Source organism: Crocuta crocuta, unplaced genomic scaffold (genome assembly GCF_008692635.1).
Source record: "Crocuta crocuta isolate KB4526 unplaced genomic scaffold, BGI_CrCroc_1.0 scaffold348, whole genome shotgun sequence".
NCBI lineage: Eukaryota > Metazoa > Chordata > Mammalia > Carnivora > Hyaenidae > Crocuta > Crocuta crocuta.
The window spans coordinates 7,569,236-7,587,401 of NW_027529573.1; the positions used below are offsets into that span (position 1 = coordinate 7,569,236).

The 18,166-nt window shown below is 43.5% G+C and overlaps 2 protein-coding genes across 5 annotated transcripts in view; one reads left to right on the forward strand and one right to left on the reverse strand.

Moving 5' to 3' along the window:
• The window catches only part of CTNNA2 (catenin alpha 2), a 957,624-nt gene that overhangs the window by 341,854 nt on the left and 597,604 nt on the right, over window positions 1-18,166 (reverse strand). The window lies entirely within an intron of this gene.
• On the forward strand, window positions 10,878-13,615 carry LRRTM1 (leucine rich repeat transmembrane neuronal 1). The gene is made up of 2 exons (XM_077761534.1): window positions 10,878-11,410; window positions 11,680-13,615. Exon 2 carries the CDS (start codon window positions 11,739-11,741, stop codon window positions 13,305-13,307), a length of 1,569 nt encoding a protein of 522 aa, XP_077617660.1. The 5' UTR covers window positions 10,878-11,410; window positions 11,680-11,738; the 3' UTR covers window positions 13,308-13,615.

Consider the following 18,166-nt stretch of genomic DNA (forward strand, 5'->3'; position numbering starts at 1 on the left):
CAATATTCTTTAATATTTATGTACTGTTATTTTAATTTTAAATTTCTATTTTTATAGGCACAGGACAATTGAGCAGAAAAATGTTATAGCCTCTTCTCTCTCTAGCTATTCATGCTGGGAAGCAACCTGTTTTACTGTTTAAACCTGTGTTTGTTCTGTTTCAATTGTGCAGAAGGAAACAGTTCTGGCACCTTTAAAAATCAAAGATCTATCACTCAACAGGAGAACACAGCAACTAGCAAAGGGAATTATGAGGAATAGTGAAAAGATACCGCACTTCCAAAACCCTATCAGACTTATGATTCGCCTGGGGATCTTGCAAAAATGTAGATTCTGATTCAGTATATCTAAGGTGGGCCTAGTGATTCTGCATTTCTGACAAGCTATATTGGTGATGCCTGGCTTTAGGTCCTTGGTGTTTATGGATCATAGTGTCTGGGCCACATGGCTTGAGAAATAAAAATCACTTCAGAACATTTAGTTTTTACAGATACAGTAACATTAATCCACTGATATTTTATTTAACCTGTGAAAACAACGGTAAGTTCTTCAGCTCCCATCTATAAATGGAACCTATTCTTTTACGTCTTGAGTCAGGTTGACCATGTGATTAGCTTTAGCCAACAGACAACAGCAATTTGCCAGAAGGTGAGACTTGAAAAGTACCTGCATAGTGGGACTTGCTCTTTTTCGCCCCTTTTGGAATCCTGCAGTCACACCATATTGCAACTAAGCTAGCCTACTGGAGGATGAAAGGTCACATGCAAGAGAAATGAAGGGTCTCAGGCTATAGTGAGTGAGTGAGTCAGTCAGGCCCCAGCCAAGAGCCTGCCAATCTCCATCCCTGTGAGTGAAGCCATCCTAGATTACCTAGTCTCCAGCTAATTCTCCATTTGATCAAAGATATTTGAGGGAGCACAGTCAAACTGTCCCATACGGAAGATCTCCAGAGCTAACACATAGAACTACGAACCAAATAAAATAATTGTCAGTTCAACTGTCAAGCATTTTGTTTGGTTTTTCTGTTTTTATGCAGCCTCTAATATAGTAACATACTTAAAGAAGGAGCAGGAAGAGTTTAAGTCAGAGATGTATGATACCATTGTGCTTAAGATTCTTTCCTCTCCTTATCTTCAGTCTATGTGGTATAATTTTGGCCTTACAAAATAGAAATTGATATAAGTAGTTACCACAATAGAGTTTGTATTACTTCTTTACTTTTATAATTCAATTTATTATTTTTTATTTTACTATTTTAAACACTTAACTTAGAAGTTAAGTCACTTTGTCCAGGTCATCTCGCTTGCAAATGGTAGAGCCCTTTTCAGCCTAATATAGCTGAAATTTCAAAAGTTTTCAGCAAGTTATTCATTGTCTCAGACTTTTCTGCTAAAATGCAAATATAGGACTGCGTTCTGAAGGACATGATCTCCGGTCATCACCTTGTTTTATGTTTGAGAAGGTAAGGTAAGGCCCATCCGCAAAAGAATGATGGTACACTGATGTGAGATGCCAATGACCAACTCGCGTGGGAGAAGGATGCACTCAACGTCAGCCAATACCTGACACATTCCTTAGAAGGACAGTGCCACTTCTGCACTTTTCCTTTGTAGGTTTACTCATTGTTGGGCACTCTCCCTTAGCGTCGGTAATCCTTGACCATCTGGGCTCCTCTTAAAACCTGTCAATGTCAGCTATATTTTTTCTTTGTTACAGCCACGTGGAATACATATTAATGCCACTGTCATGGCCATGTCTATATATTAAAGGCTGCTCACTACGGACTATGCAGTATTTCTCAATTTTATAAACTATCCCTCCTATTGAGGATATCTACTTCTTCTGCTCCCTCTCATTCTTCTATGTTGAGCACACTATTTTAAAAGAAGCTTTGCAAACCGGTATTCCATGAGCTGAATACTGTCTGAAATATCATTTGCTTACTAATATAATCTGATTTTTAAAAATCAGAATTTGGAAGCCTTCAAGCAAAACACACACTTTGCAGGTAGCAGGGGGCCTACCATTCCCTGTCATCTAGCTGCTTCCCATGTCCACACTGCTTTACTAGATGATGAAGAATTCTGATGGTATATCAGCTGTATTCTAATCTCTTTCACTGGGGATTTGCACCTACTACCACTATTATAACCACCACGCACCTTCCTGAGATTCCATGAGATCTTCCTGAGATCTTCCTGAGATCTCTCTGTCCAGCTGTAACCTCTGTTTCTATTTTCAACTGCTTACTCTTAGCTCCAAATGTTAGAGTTTGCTTCCATAACTTACTCTTCTTTGCATTCCATTTACTCTAGATCAGCCTATTCTATTGAAGTCCTCTTAACTTAATTCTCTGAAAAGATACCATTTAAAAGATTTCAATCTAGGGCAGCTGGCTGGCTCAGTTGGAAGAGCATGTGACTATTGATCTTGGGGTTGTGAGCTTAAGGACCATATTGGCTGTAGAGATTACTTAAAAATAAAATTTTCATTTTTTTTTTCAATTCTACTACAAAACTCTCATCGTATCTGGCCTACCCTATGCACCTCTAATGTTAATAGAGTAAGTCCTCCTTGGTCTGACAATATCTCACTTGGGCAGACATGGTAGCTTCCCAAATGTTCTCCTTCTTTCCAGTATCCATTTCCCTGCCCTTCACATTCAAGGACATCACCTCTTTGTTCCTGCATTCTGGAAATCATAATCCAGGTTAAAAGTCTTCTTAATCTTGGGGCACCTGGGTGGCTCAGTCAGTCCAGCATCCAACTCTTGATTTTGGCTCTGGTCATGATCTCACAGTTCCTGAGATCAAGCCCCATGTTGGGCTCTGTGCTGACAGTACAGAGCCTGCTGGTGATTTTCTCTCTCTCTCTCTCTCTCTCTCTCTCTCTGCCCTTCTTTCTCCTCTCTCTTTCTCAAAATAAGTAAACATTTAAAAAAAAGTCTTCCCAATCTGGCTAACACTCCAGTCTCATGTCTCCTCATACCTGTGCTTCGGATATCCTACGCATCTCAGAAGCCCTTATTTTGTTTGTTTGTTTGTTTCCCACAGATTTTGCCTACTAGAGTGGCCTCGTCCTTCCATCTAGTCAACACTTCCTCCTGTTTCTCCCAGCTCTTCTGGCTGGCCCTGCTCAACTAGGTAGGCAGATCTCTCCAACCACAGCTCTTGTTTACATCTCTGCCACAGCATGAATCATATTGCTTAACTACCCATCACCTGCACTCCAGCTGTGAGAACACTGGAAGCAGGGACTACATTTTATCGAGTTCTGTATCTCATCAGCTAAATCTCCATCTGACTTAAACTAAGAAAAACCAACAGTAATAGATGTTTATGTTAAGTAATTAAAAGGCATTCTTGGGGTGTCTGGGTGGCTCGGTGGGTTAAGTGTCCAACTTTTGATTTCAGCTCAGGTCATGATCTCACGGTTAATGACAATGAGCTCCGCAACAGGCTCTACTCTGACAGCATGGAATCTGCTTGGGGTTCTCTCTCTCTTTCCTTTTCCATCTGTCCCTCACCCTCTCTCACTCTCTCTCAAAATAAATCAAGTTTAAAAAAAAGGCATTCTTAAGATGTCTATGGTAGATTAAGAAGTGGTTCCAGAGAATGAGACGACTTGAATAAGACATAAATACATCTAACTGGGCAGGTTACCACAGAAGGCTCATTGCTTGTGGATGATGGGGATTTCCTATAGAAAAATAGATGTTTGTAAGAATGCCATGTATAAATGGCATTAATCTGTGTAAATTCAACTCCAAAAGTTGGGTTAATATATTGGGCCTATATGTGAATGTAATACAGAAACTATATTTGGCTCAGATTCTATTGGCTACTGATTAGTCAAGAATTTGAACCAGTCCATAAACTCTATTTACCAAGAATCTCTATGAATCCAGAACTGTGCCAGACCACATTAAGAAGAGAGTGTGCATGTATACCAGTGCTATGGGGCTATTTCTATGCTTCTTATATATGGTTTCTCATATCTGATCTTATTCCACACCTTTAGAGATAGATATTAGAGTGTCTTAAAAGCAGGAACATAGTAAGTCTGTCCTTAACAGAGTTTCATTTTCTCTGCAAGGATAAAATTAGCAACATCTGGAAAATTCTATAAAACAAGATAATTAAATGTATCATAGACAGAACTTACTACAGAATTCAATTGGTTTTATTATTTGTGGCTAGGATGAGGAGGTAAGACTTGCTAATATGAAGCAGAAGAACTATGTTGTTCAGCTACCTTCATAAATTCTTGGGACTTGAAAAAAAAAAAACCAACAAGTTCTTGCACCTGTGTTCTATCGGAGGGCTTGAAATACAAACCTCAGAATCACTCCTTGGTATGATGAGAGCCAAGTTAAAATCAGATGTTCCTGTGGACTGCAATTAAATAGATGTTTCCAAAGCTGTCTTGGCACATAGGTCTGGTGTTAATAGATGTCCTAAATAATTGGGCGAAACCAAGAAACAAGATTTCTTGTGATTGAAATAAATAGTGTATTCTGAATCTCAAAAAACAGAGCACAGTCTGGTGCATTTCAAAAATATATTTAAGTATTCTTATCTCAACAGAGCATGTTAAGTAACACTGCATTAAACTATTTTCAGACATTAACACCTTTGTGGAAATGATTTCGCTGGCCAGCTACTTAATAAGATGTGAGAATGAAATGCTCATGAATTCCCAGAAGGAACACTGAAGACCCCAATGCCCAACTTTCCATCTGAAGTGGGAACTGACTCTACAGGAAGGAGTGAAGAAACGAGAATGGGAAAGAAGGATGGTTCCAAACCACAAAGAACAGATTCAGATATGGATCTCAGCCAGTGCCCCAGCCAGATGAAGGAGAGGGAACTAAAAGATGTTTCTGTTTGTGGTATGGTGAAGTCTCTCAAGGAGAAGAGAAGGCAGCAAAAGAGCTATTGAGGATGAAATGTGTGCCACCTTGTCAGGGAGACAATTTGGCAGTATGTATGTAAAGTCTCTCAAAAGTCCCCACTCGGGATGAGCACTGGGTGTTATATGGAAACCAACTTGACAATAAACTATTAAAAAAAAAGAGGAAGTCCCCACTCTTTGATCACCAACTTTAGAATTAGAATTTAAGGACACAGTTGTCCAAGCAAGCAAAGGAATATGTCCTAGCCCACTCAGGCTGCTATATAACAAACTACAGTAGACTGAGTAGCTTTAACAATGAACATTCATTTCTCACAGTTTGGAGGTTCAAAAGTCTAAAATCAAGGCGTGTAGATTTGGTGTCTGGTCAGAGCCTGCTTCCTAGTTTACAGATAACCTTCTCACTGTCCTCACATGGCAGAAGGGGCCAGAGAGCTCTCAGGGATCTCTTTTATCAGGGCACTAATTCTGTTCATGAGAGCTCTACCCTCATGACCTAATCACCTCTCACATCTACCTTCAAATACCATTACATCCAGGATTGAGTTTCAATATATGAATTTTAGGGTGATACAACATTCAACTGATAGCAGCATATGTATAAGAACATTCATTAGGACCATTTTATAATAAAAACAAACAAAAACATAAAATATATTTTATAAAATTAAAATGTCCATGAGAAATACATGCAGATTAGCAGTGACAGGAAAACAGAGGAGTAAAGTAAGCTGGGAGATGCCTAAAGCCAGTACATACAAAGGCTCTATACTTCTTGCTGTACCAATGATAAAACCAAACCTTATTAAGAGCCCTACTAAGTGCTATGTGTTAATAGACACAGACTTTGCATTCTATTTGTTTGTAGGAGATAGAACAGATTCATAAGAGGGTTTTGTCCAAATTCTACCAACAATAATGGCAATCAATTAACATCGCTCACCTTTCAATTCCTCAGTTATAAAACTAGGGAATCAGTGACCCCCTGGGTTCCTTTTTTAGGTGAGAATTTGTGAGTGCTTCAATAGAAAGCTCCTCAAATTTTAATATTAACCTACAGCCAATGGTAAAATGCAGACTTGATTCAGTGGGCCTAGGAAGACACCTGATTCTACATGACTAACGTGCTCCAAGGCTACAAGTCCTGGGCTTACACTTTTGAGTTGTGAGACACCGATATACACAATCTCACTGAATTTCTCTAAGACCCCATTAAAATAGCCATCCTTAGTCCTTTTTCACTGATAATAGAGTGACGTGTGCGGGATCAAATGGGAAGAAAATGGTAAAGCAGGGTCCCCAGTAAAGATCTTTTTACTCTAGTCTCCAAGATGTTTAATGTCCTATTCAGTTCTAAAATACTATAATTAGAAAGCACTGTGACACTCATATAAAGGGAACAGGACCAGGCACAGGGTTCGTAAAGACAAGGTGCTAATGGAGCTCAGAAGAATGAAAGATCACTTTACAAGGAGATCTGTGAAAGATGCCACAAAAGAAATTTCACATCAACTTGAAGGACGGTAGAATGAAGGTAGGTGGAGATGGAGAGAGGATACAGCAGTTCGGTATAATGTGCCATGATTAGAACATATGGTGGTGCAGAGGGAACCTACCAAGAGGGGCCCCGTGTAGCAGAACAGGCCTCTCGAACTAAGCCAGGTATTTATTACAAGAGTCAAAGATTAAAGTGTTGGACCTTAGAGACTAGAAAAATAAGCAAACTCAAATTTTCACCATAGCATTGGAAGCCCTTTACCGACTTTCTTCTTCTTCTTCCAACACCACAGAGATTCCATTTGTCCCTGTCTACCTTCTTACCCCCAGTACAAAGAAACTGATCCAATCAAAAAGATTTAAGCACTCCAGTTCCCATCCTTATACTTGCACCTTTACAATGCCTGCCTCTCCTGCCAGTGCACCTATATCTTGAGTCCATAAACCCCTTCATGAACACTGTAAGTACTTTAAGACCTCTCAGTTCTTGTCGTTTGTATCTCCAAGAGACACTTACTCTCAAGCACTGGGCAACACATAAATATTGGCAAAGTCCCTCAGTATCTGCTTCTCCTTCTCACCCAAAGCTCCTGGAGGAAAGAACTGAGTCAATGCATTTCTTGGGTTTACCCCCATAACTCATACCATGCACTGAACATGCTAGTTATTTCCTTAGTGCTTTCTGTACTACTACCTGGTTTTAAGAGGAGAATAAAGTTGGATGAGAAAAAATTACCTCCCCTCTTTAGTGTGTTTCTCCTAAGTAGATCTCCTGAGAGAAGCCTTAGGGCCCTCACCCTTTGGCCCCACAACCATCTTCCGAGGCATTCTGTAAAATGCCAGCTGTACACTATGGACCTACAGAAACAATACGATTAATTCTCTCCTTTTGAAATTATGACTCCCACCCTCCTCCCCTTCCTCTAAATGTTTCCTTTTAAAGAAAAGCCATGGTTCACTGCTACTGAAAATTAAAGACAACAGCATAAAGATCAAGGTCCAATCTTGTGCAATGACAGAACATTAAAATCACCACTCAAATTTTTCTTTCCTTGAACATTGCCAAAGACTACTACACATCCTAGTAGGATGTATGTTCACCTCAGACGTTCTCTACTTGCACCTCTTGGTTCACAAACTATTTTGATTATAGTGAATAAATTGGAGGTGAGCTTCAGTTGAGATGAAACAGGAAAGACATATCCCTCCAAAACTGTATGATTACCCTCCCCCCCCTTGCCAGCCCCCATCACAACACAAAGCACCAGGAAAAAGCAGGAGGGCTTATTACACAAAGTTTCATTCGTAAGGTTTAGAAGAGGAGAAACTGATCACCTCTTCCTCTTCCAAGCTATACTCTGGCTCCTCCAGCTGTTATCAAGCTTGCTCTGCTACCTCCTCTTAATTCCAGATTGTGTTTTGGCAATCCGATCATACCTCAGAGTTCCTTCTACTTTCCAAACCTACATTTTCAAGATTCTTATCTTTTCTTACTTCAGTTCCCAATCACATGTTGGCATTATGGCTTGGGGAAGTTTTCTTGATGCTTGACTACTATGGTGGTTCGACAAAACAGGCATAAGCTCATTCCCCATACAAACATGAAAAACATTAAAGATGTTTTCAAAGCATGTAAAGTATCTCTCCTCAGCATCCAACACTAAAGGAGAAGACATTTGCCAACAGAAACCTGTAGTTAGCTCAGAAGAAGAGACTGATCAAGTATATACAATAGCCATACTATATCCTGAATTAGATATTCTCATGAGACAGGAAAAGAGATATAAAAGATCAAACATGAGAAAAGAGAGAACTTTAGGTGAATTCTTTTCTTTTACATTTTAGTGTGTTGGACCCTAAAAAGCATGAAATTAAAACTCGTGAAAAAAAGCCTATATCAACTTGCTGTGGTGACTCAAAAGTTGTCGTTTCTCAACTCAACTTTGCTGAAACACTTGATTCATGTTGTTCTTATTTAACCTAATTTGCATTGATTTAATCAGTGCTGGTATGCTTTAAATACATAATAAATTGGGATTCTGCAACTTAGATGACTTAGAATAGCTAAATTTCAATAAAGCTCATTTCAATCTGTTAATGTATACAGTTCTGCCAAGGGGTTTAAAAGCATAGAAAAGATGCAAACTTGCCACATTAGAGGTGGGAAAGGTTTAAAGATACCATCCAGATGAAATGATTTGCAGGATAATAATATGAAAAGCATTATATATATATATATATAAAATCCACACACATGCATACATACATATCTTAATTACAACCTAGGCATTTCTTCTACGTTTTGAGTAGCATACTTAGAAGAAAACTCACATATAAATGCAGTGAATTTAATTTTATTCTCTTTCCTCCTTGGCAACACTCAACTCTTTTCTGCCTCTCTGTACCAGCTCTACAAATCAAGTGACATCCAAAGTGGGACCTCTTCTTGCCCATTTGGCAGGCTCCATCACCACTTTGCCAAGCCGCCTGCATTAGGAGGATTTTCTTCCTAGCTGCCATGGGGATTGGTGGCTTATACTCACAGTGCTTGCTGAATGGTTGGCCAGTGTTTACTCCTGCCTGCCCCCGCCTCCCCCACCACCCTTTAGAGTTTATGGCTCAATCAGCCAGCCTGCTGTCAGGAATAATTGTGTTGGCAAGAGGTGAAAACACTTGATGGTGAAATTGTCTGTTCAAGTGTTCTGCAGTACCTTGCATGTACCAGGGTGAAAACTGCAGGTACCCAGTCCATAGTCAGGTAGGAGACAAGAGGGATGAAGAGGCAACCATCAAGGATGGCAAAGGAAGAACACTGCTTTGGTGTGAGAGAGCAAAAAAACCCATCTGTGTGGGCAACAAGCTGTGAGACTTTGGGCAACTGCCTGATGTCTCTGTGCCTCAGTTTCATCTTGTGCAAAATTCAGGGGCTTGATTTTCTAATGTCTCCTCTAGCTCCTAAGACAACATGTGATGTTTAGGACATCTCAGATTTGTTTTCCTTCCAATAAAATAATACATCTTAGAGATGAATACCCAGGGCAGAGCTCAGAAAAACACAAAATGTAATGATTCATGCCCCTGTTTGTATGACTTTTCCTGAAGAGTACACCAGTCTTTGGTGACTTTGATTCCACTAGCAAGTGCCTTCAGCTTGGGTGATAAAGAGCAATCCAGTTACTTGTCCAAAGTCATTTCAACTTGGGAGCTTTGGAAATCCACCTCTTTCTTACCAAAGTGAGCACCACTACAGGTAATGCCTGATCACTTTCCATCCCTGAGAGGCAGAAATGACAGAATTTAAAAGAGAGGAGACGGAGATTCACATTTGATCTCCCCTATCCTTGGGTATCTCTGCCAATAAAGTAGGCTTGGCCACACTCAGTTCCAGAAGGGTTTCCCCTTGCCATCTCTAAGGACCTTTTTTTTTTTTTAACAGATGACCAACAGGTTCCTGAAAACAGCCACAGAGACCCTCTCCAAGCCCAAGCTAGTTGCAACAAGAGAGAGAGCCCATGTACAGATGACTGTGAATGGAAATAACCAGGCAAGAACTTCTTCTCCTACTTAGAAGAGACAATTTAGCAACAGTCTCAAAGTTTAATCAGGGGTGTGTGATGGAGGAGGGTAGGCTTTATTACGGTTTAAACTATCCCGTCTCTGCTTATTCTTTAGTATATTCTACAGGATGCTGTGGTCACCAGGTGCAGCATGTTAGGGTCACCCCTCCTGAGTGTCATACAGCAGAATCTTTCTTTAATACACCTGGGACCTTATAAACATCTATGGAGAATGGTCAAGTTCTGGTAGGATATCACACAAGACTTCCTATACACAGACATCTGTTTCTAGCACACTGGGTCTCAAACCACCAAAATGGAATGGCTTCCCCAAACCAGTAGGTTTGGTAAGCTTGTCCCCATCCACCACTAAATAGGGCTGGCTGACTGCAGACTCCAGTGCCTGTAAGAAAAAGAGGAAGAAAAAAATCTTAGCCAAGCCCCCACAATCACTGCTTTACTCTATCTTCTCTCAAGTTCCTTTTCTAAAGCAAAGGACCAAATGTTGATTTCTCTACAGATTCCTACGTGTCTCTTACACGTAGACAGCTTTAAAGGGGGAGGGGGGGAACATTCCCAAAAGGGAAGGGGGAGAGAACAGAATATTTCAGTTTCCTGCCTGGAAATATCTTGTCGTTGATGATGCTACCCCATACCTCCATCCACTCTCCCCCTTTTTGGAAATATGGACAAAAAAAAAAAAAAAAAAAAGCTGAAAGTGTTTTCCTTTTCATCAAAGAACATATATTACTTTAGTGGTTCGGTAAAATGTTTGCTTTTGTGCCCACCCCTTTTCAATCTGCCCATGTCTGAGGTGCTCCGGGAAGACGCACAATCGTGAGCAGCTTACGACACTCAGTGAGCAGTAGGTGCCTGTGCAAGCTCGCGCCGCACACTGCCTGGCGGAGGGAAGGAGCCCGGGCGCCGCTCCCGCTCCGCGCTCCCCGCCCGCACCTCCCCGCCGCCCGCGAAGCATGAGCGAGCCCGCTCTCCGCATCCGCCCCGGGCGCGAATGGCAGGCGGTCTCCGCGGAGTAAAAGGTGGCGCCGGTCAGTGGTCCTTTCCAATGACGGACATTAACCAGACTGTCAAATCCAGGGGAGTCGTGAGCCCCGAGTTTGGAGTTGTTGTTTTTTTTTTTCTTCCTCCCCACCACGTCACAGTCCGAACTGCAGAGGGAAAGGACAGCGGCAGGAAGGCGAAGCCCGGCGCCGGCACGTAGTTGGGAAACTTGCGGGTCCTAGAAGTCGCCTCCCCGCCTCGCCAGCCGCCCTTGCAGCCCAGAGCCGAGCAGCAAAGTGAGACATTGTGCGCCTGCCAGATCCGCCGGCCGCGGACCGGGGCTGCCTCGGAAACACAGAGGGGTCTTCTCTCGCCCTGCATATAATTAGCCTGCACACAAAGGGAGCAGCTGAATGGAGGTTGTCACTCTCTGGAAAAGGGTGGGTAAGACACTTTTTAATTAAATTCTTTCCCGAAGATTTTTTTTTCCTCCCTTTTCTTTGCTGCAGCATCTAACATGGACCAAATCACCATCTCTTTGATCTTTCCGTGGCTGTGAACTTTCTATGCTGCCCAGCTTTCTGCATGCTTAGAGGTGAACGTGTGGCTTTGGGGAGGGGGGTCCTTCTTTATTTCGATATATTTATTTGATTTTGCCCTTTTCTCCCCCTCCCCCGCTTCCCCTCCCTTGGAATAAAATATGATGTAGATTTCTGACCGAGCGCTTCCAATGGACATTCTCCAGCCTCTCTGGAAAGATTCTCGCTAATGGATTTCCTGCTGCTCGGTCTCTGTCTATACTGGCTGCTGAGGAGGCCCTCGGGGGTGGTCTTGTGTCTGCTGGGGGCCTGCTTTCAGATGCTGCCCGCCGCCCCCAGCGGGTGCCCGCAGCTGTGCCGGTGCGAGGGGCGGCTGCTGTACTGCGAGGCGCTCAACCTCACCGAGGCGCCCCACAACCTGTCCGGCCTGCTGGGCTTGTCCCTGCGCTATAACAGCCTCTCGGAGCTGCGCGCCGGCCAGTTCACGGGGTTAATGCAGCTCACGTGGCTCTATCTGGATCACAATCACATCTGCTCGGTGCAGGGGGACGCCTTTCAGAAACTGCGCCGAGTTAAGGAACTCACGCTGAGTTCCAACCAGATCACCCAACTGGCCAACACCACCTTCCGGCCCATGCCCAACCTGCGCAGCGTGGACCTCTCGTACAACAAGCTGCAGGCTCTGGCGCCCGACCTCTTCCACGGGCTGCGGAAGCTCACCACCCTGCACATGCGGTCCAACGCCATCCAGTTCGTGCCCGTGCGCATCTTCCAGGACTGCCGCAGCCTCAAGTTTCTTGACATCGGATACAATCAGCTCAAGAGTCTGGCGCGCAACTCTTTCGCCGGCTTGTTCAAGCTCACCGAGCTGCACTTGGAGCACAACGACTTGGTCAAGGTGAACTTCGCCCACTTCCCGCGCCTCATCTCCTTGCACTCCCTCTGCCTGAAGAGGAACAAGGTGGCCATTGTGGTTAGCTCGCTGGACTGGGTCTGGAACCTGGAGAAAATGGACCTGTCGGGCAACGAGATCGAGTACATGGAGCCCCATGTGTTCGAGACCGTGCCGCACCTGCAGTCTCTGCAGCTGGACTCCAACCGCCTCACCTACATCGAGCCCCGGATCCTCAACTCCTGGAAATCGCTGACGAGCGTCACCCTGGCCGGGAACCTGTGGGACTGCGGGCGCAACGTGTGCGCCCTGGCCTCGTGGCTTAGCAGCTTCCAGGGCCGCTATGACGGCAACTTGCAGTGCGCCAGCCCGGAGCACGCGCAGGGCGAGGACGTCCTAGACGCCGTGTACGCCTTCCACCTGTGCGAGGACGGCGCCGACCCCACGAGCGGCCACCTGCTCTCGGCCGTCACCAACCGCAGTGACCTGGGGCTCGCGGGCAGCCCTGCCACCACGCTCGCGGACGGCGGGGAGGGGCCGCTCGACGGCACGCACGAGCCGGCGACCGTGGCTCTCCCGGGCGGCGAGCATGCCGAGAACGCCGTGCAGATCCACAAGGTGGTCACGGGCACCATGGCCCTCATCTTCTCCTTCCTCATCGTGGTCCTGGTGCTCTACGTCTCCTGGAAGTGTTTCCCGGCTAGCCTCAGGCAGCTCAGACAGTGCTTTGTCACGCAGCGCAGGAAGCAAAAGCAGAAACAGACCATGCATCAGATGGCTGCCATGTCTGCCCAGGAATACTACGTTGATTACAAACCGAACCACATTGAGGGAGCCCTGGTGATCATCAACGAGTATGGATCCTGTACCTGCCACCAGCAGCCCGCAAGGGAATGTGAGGTGTGACTGTCCCAGTGGCTCTCAAGCCGTGCGCTACCAAATACGCCTGGGCTGCCGGGGCGGCCGGCCGGCGCCAGGCTGGGGTCTCCTTGTCTGTGCTCTGATATGCTCCTTGACTGAAACTGTACGGGGATATCTCCCAGAGACTTGACATTTTAGCTTTACTGTGTCTTAAAAACAAAAACGAAATAAAACACCACAAAAACCCCGCCCCACAACCTTCAGGACAGTCTATCTTAAATTTCATATGAGAACTCCTTCCTTCCTTTGAAGATCTGTCCATATTCAGGAATCTGAGAGTGTAAAAAGGTACCAATCATTGATTTTTTTTTTTTTTTGTAAACTAAAATGTTTAAAATAAAATAGCATTTACAGTTTTTACAGACTGGTGTAACCTAAATGAATTGTTACCTGTGTTAAAAGAGAAGCAACAGTTAACACATCCTTCCCTGTGTGTGTGGTGGGGGAGGGGAGGGAGGCAGTGGCCAGAGGGAAAATCCAGAAATTGAGGAGTTTAGTGGTTAGACTCAATTTGAAATATTAAGAGGAGCAAATAAAGCTCATCACGTTGATTTATCCCCACATGACTAAAGACTGAGGGGAAAAAGCAAGACCTTTCACATTATCTTTAGGAGAGAGCAATGCAATCACTGTAAGCCAAGTGAAAGGGGGGCCAAGGACTGAACATCACTGCCTAGCCTTTAAGGCAGAGATCATTACAAATAGCTTTTAAAAGGCAGTGCCCGACAGTTTGTCCTACGAGCAAGAAACGTTTTTGCACTTAATACAACCATCTTTCAAATCAGTTCAAAATCTTAACCCCCTCCCCCCATGCTACTGGCTTATAATTCTCCTGTGCCTTTGATTCACCAGAGTTGGTAGGATTTGTGCCCTTTTCTGTACTCTCCCAAGTGAAAGAGCGAGCCCCTCAGCTCCTGTTCACTCCGATCTGACTGAGGGGAATAAGGCAGAATCCAAATGTTGGCGGACGAAAGCTGTGCTTTCTGGAGCACATTGCTAAGACTGCAGCAAGCTTAGGCTCCGAGCAGTACAGCACACTCCTAGTTACTATGGGGAACAGTGAGACAAATCCTACCTCAGGTTGAATGACTACAGGGTAATGACTTCTCGCAGGAGACTTTAGGGGCAGACTTGATGTAGAAGAAATGGGGGTGATGTAGAAGATCACTGTTTGACCCTGTGTTCCAATATTACGGAGATGGGAATAATTTGTTAGCCCAGAACAGAAAAGCTGCCTCTTTTCAGATTGCCCTTTTATATAATGCCTGCTTTCCCTGTGTTGTTTTACTTTCTTGTGTGTTTGGGATCAATGACTGCCTCTCCCCACCCTTCACAGGTTTCCAGGTCCATCTTTGAGATGCAGGTTGTTTACTGAACTAAATTAAAGAGTAGTAGCAGTTGGTGTGTGCAGGGAAGGGAAAGAGGGAGTACGGTGTGTTAGATGGGAGGGGTCTTCCACTCGCTAACACTTGAAGCAAATGTATGATGGAAATAAATAGTCATGGAGAGCAGATGGTGAATACTGAACCAATACCCATGCCCAGAAGTCTTTTTCAAACTCAGGTGCTCACCCCTCTGAAATCTCCTATAGCCTGGGCATCTTTTTTTTTTTTTTTTTAAGAGAGACTTCCAAATAGTAGAGAGGGGGAAGGGGAAAACACACACACCACCACCTTCCAAATGGAAATGCCTCTAGCCACCTACTTAAAAAGGCAAAATCTACTGTTTGAAATGCAGAATGTCATCACCAGGAGGTTTACTTAAGCTGCGGATTAGTGATAGGTTTCTCTTCTACCTATGGTGAAATCCATTTTCCTAACAATACCGCATGTAAGAGGCCCTTTGGAGAGAAATACTTTGCAAATGTCTCTAACGTGTTAAACCTTGTGAGTTTAACATCTCTTTCCCTCTCTCTCCCTCCTCCCCCCCAGCCCCCTCTAGCTCTCCAGCCTCAATCTTCCTGACCAGAAAACTTCATCTTCTTTGTTTCTAATTAAAACATGACATAATAAAATATACTGTGCTCATGTCACTTATTTAGGCTAGAAGAGAGGTGCTTTATTTGATAACTTTGAGGAAAAGCTTTTAGATTTAGCCCAAGCCTGACAATTTGGAGCTGCCTTTTTAACCAGCATATCATTCAGGGGGCAGGGAGAGCAGGAACAAGGATCACTTAGGGACATGCCATCTATAATTAAACTCCAATAAAAAGACCTCTTCTAGAAGACAAAATACCTCTTTTTGGTGAGGGGGGGAAGGGGTGGAAATCCCAAATTGTGGTGATTGAAGGGAAGTTCCTTGGATTCCATTGGTTTAATTTCATAGGAAGGCTATTGGAATCCAGTACTAAAAGGTCCTTCTGGCTTGGTGCATTAAAGGCTGGGCTGGTGTGGTTACAGCTAGAGATAGGGAAAGCTTCCAGAAGCAAATCCTTTTTGGAAAACATCAGAACCACAGCCCCCCACCCCTGGAAATACAGATTCTGGAGACTGTAGAGTTTATCTCGTATACCCGAGACTTTCTTTTCCCCTTCGTTCTTCTTGCAATGTGGCCATGAAAAAAAGGCAGAGAATAATTGTGCTTTGTTTTATGCTGCTGGCACCCCTGCCCCCCCATATGACTAAATATCACATGTGTAGATCTTGAGTCCATGTAAGTCTAATCAAAGATCACTGTCAAGAGGAATCTGCAGTCTGGTAACTAGAGAGCAAATGCTGGCCATGGAAAGCTGAGTTCTTACTCTGTGTGTCTCTATATCTCTGTGTTGTGTGTCTTTGTAGAAAATATGTTTTCCACACAAACAGGAATTTAGCTCACACCATTTTATGCTCACGCACCTCCTTGCTTTGGAGAAGGGCCGGGGGAGGGAAAGACAAGAATAAGGGAAATCAGTAGTTTTAACTAAGGTTTTGTGACACTTGAAATCTTTTCTTCCACAAATTAAATAATATTTAAGCTTCAAGAAACTTGCTCTGACCCCTCTAAGCAAACTACTCAGCATTTAAAAGAGAATCTAATTTTTAAAGGTGCAACACCTTTTTTACGTGTTCTTCCCACAGAGGGTGCTAATATCATTATCCCGTGCTATCCGAAAAGAATTTAAGGCCACAATTCACGTCTCTTCCTGGGCATTGTGATGGATTAACCCCCTGTTTGTAGTACCTTCCCAGATGATTAAAGTTCACCTCTGGTATAGAGACTTTTCGAATATTTATACAGGAAAAAAAAGGTCTTTTCTGATGACAAATGACACTCTCACACCAGTCTTACCCCTGGTAGTTTTTTAGGTTGTGCCAGAGGGAGCAGATTAAATAATACCCATCCTTTGGCCTTCATTTACAGAAAAAAAGCAGCCTCTGATGCTCAGACTTCAGCCAGGATGGTTGAGAACACCAGTCCCAAGCACAACGCATGCTCCCAAGACTGCAAAGTTGCCGTCACAAAGAAAAGATGATTCCAGTAAAACGAAACCTTTTTAAAAATTCATTTCTTTTAAATATTCTCCCATGCTCCTCAAAGTACAAGAGTGCCTTACCTTTTCTCCCTGCCTGCAGGAAGGTACACATTTGGTATGACTTAGCATCAACAACACATTTATGAGTATGTGTAGGTAATTAGAGGGCCAAATGCCACTTGTTATTCCTCTCAAGTTTCTTAAGCAGCCGCACACAGATCACTGGAGGGCTCAGGGGCTGCCTGTGTCTTTGGATTATATTAATCGACTTGTCATCAAGATTGCTGCCTGTTCTAGCTGGTATAGCCACTGGTGGATCACGTATTCTGGTAAAATAAAAGGCATCCGATCTCTCTCTCACTGAGAACATTATCAAAAGACCAGAATGTAGATCTTTCTTGGAGAATGCGTATTATAATGTTTCAGGGTAGTCAAAATAAGCATCAATTATCTCCTCTAGGTAGGTGGTTATGTTGGTTGATTTGAGTTTTGTCATTGATGGAATGACAAATAACAAGGAGTTAGCTGGAAAATGATTATTAAGCAGGGTCCTGAAATATATTTTCAGAGAAGTTTAGGGACACACACGCATTTTACATATTTAATACAGACATAACCAGGCACACACATATACTGCCATATTTATATAACCACATATACAGCCACACACATGATGACATTACATAACTTCTTTCCAGCATTAATTACCCTCCTACTTTCTTCTTCCGTGAGCAAACTGTTACTCAGGAAAGAACCCGATAAAATCAATCACAATTAAAATGTAAAGGACTGATGTTCTGATGTTATTTCCAGGCATTAGGAAATGAGTTGGTAGATGCTTTGCAGGCTGGGGGATCTTCTGAGTTCTTCATACTGTAGGAGAGCGTAAGCCTGCTACCTACTGGTAAGAGCCAGCAAATGGCAAGGTACTCTTTTGAGAGAACCTTCCTAACTAAGGAGTTCCATCTCAGGGTTAGGACACACATTTCTCCATTTAAAATATTCTACTCTGATTTTTTGCCTGGGGATTCAAGAGGGACAATTCTTACTCCTGACTGGGTACCATCTTCTGGCTTTCCTCACTAGACCCAGTTTCTGTAGGTCTTTTGTTCTTTGGCTTACAAGGCTAGGGCCTGTCTACTATACCCTTAAGGTTTAGTCAGAGATATAAACAAGATGGAGGGAATAAAACTTATTGAGTATGGGAGCCTTTACCTAGAATTCAAGATGTGTGAGAGAGAGATGCCAAGAACCTTACCCTTACATGAGGAACCTGAGGTTTAGAGACAGTCAGCACTTTGAGCAAAGTCATCCGGCTGGGAACCGGGAGCACCAGTATTCAGTTTGGCAGCCTTTTTGGCATACCCTCATTCTCTTTCCCTTTAAAAGT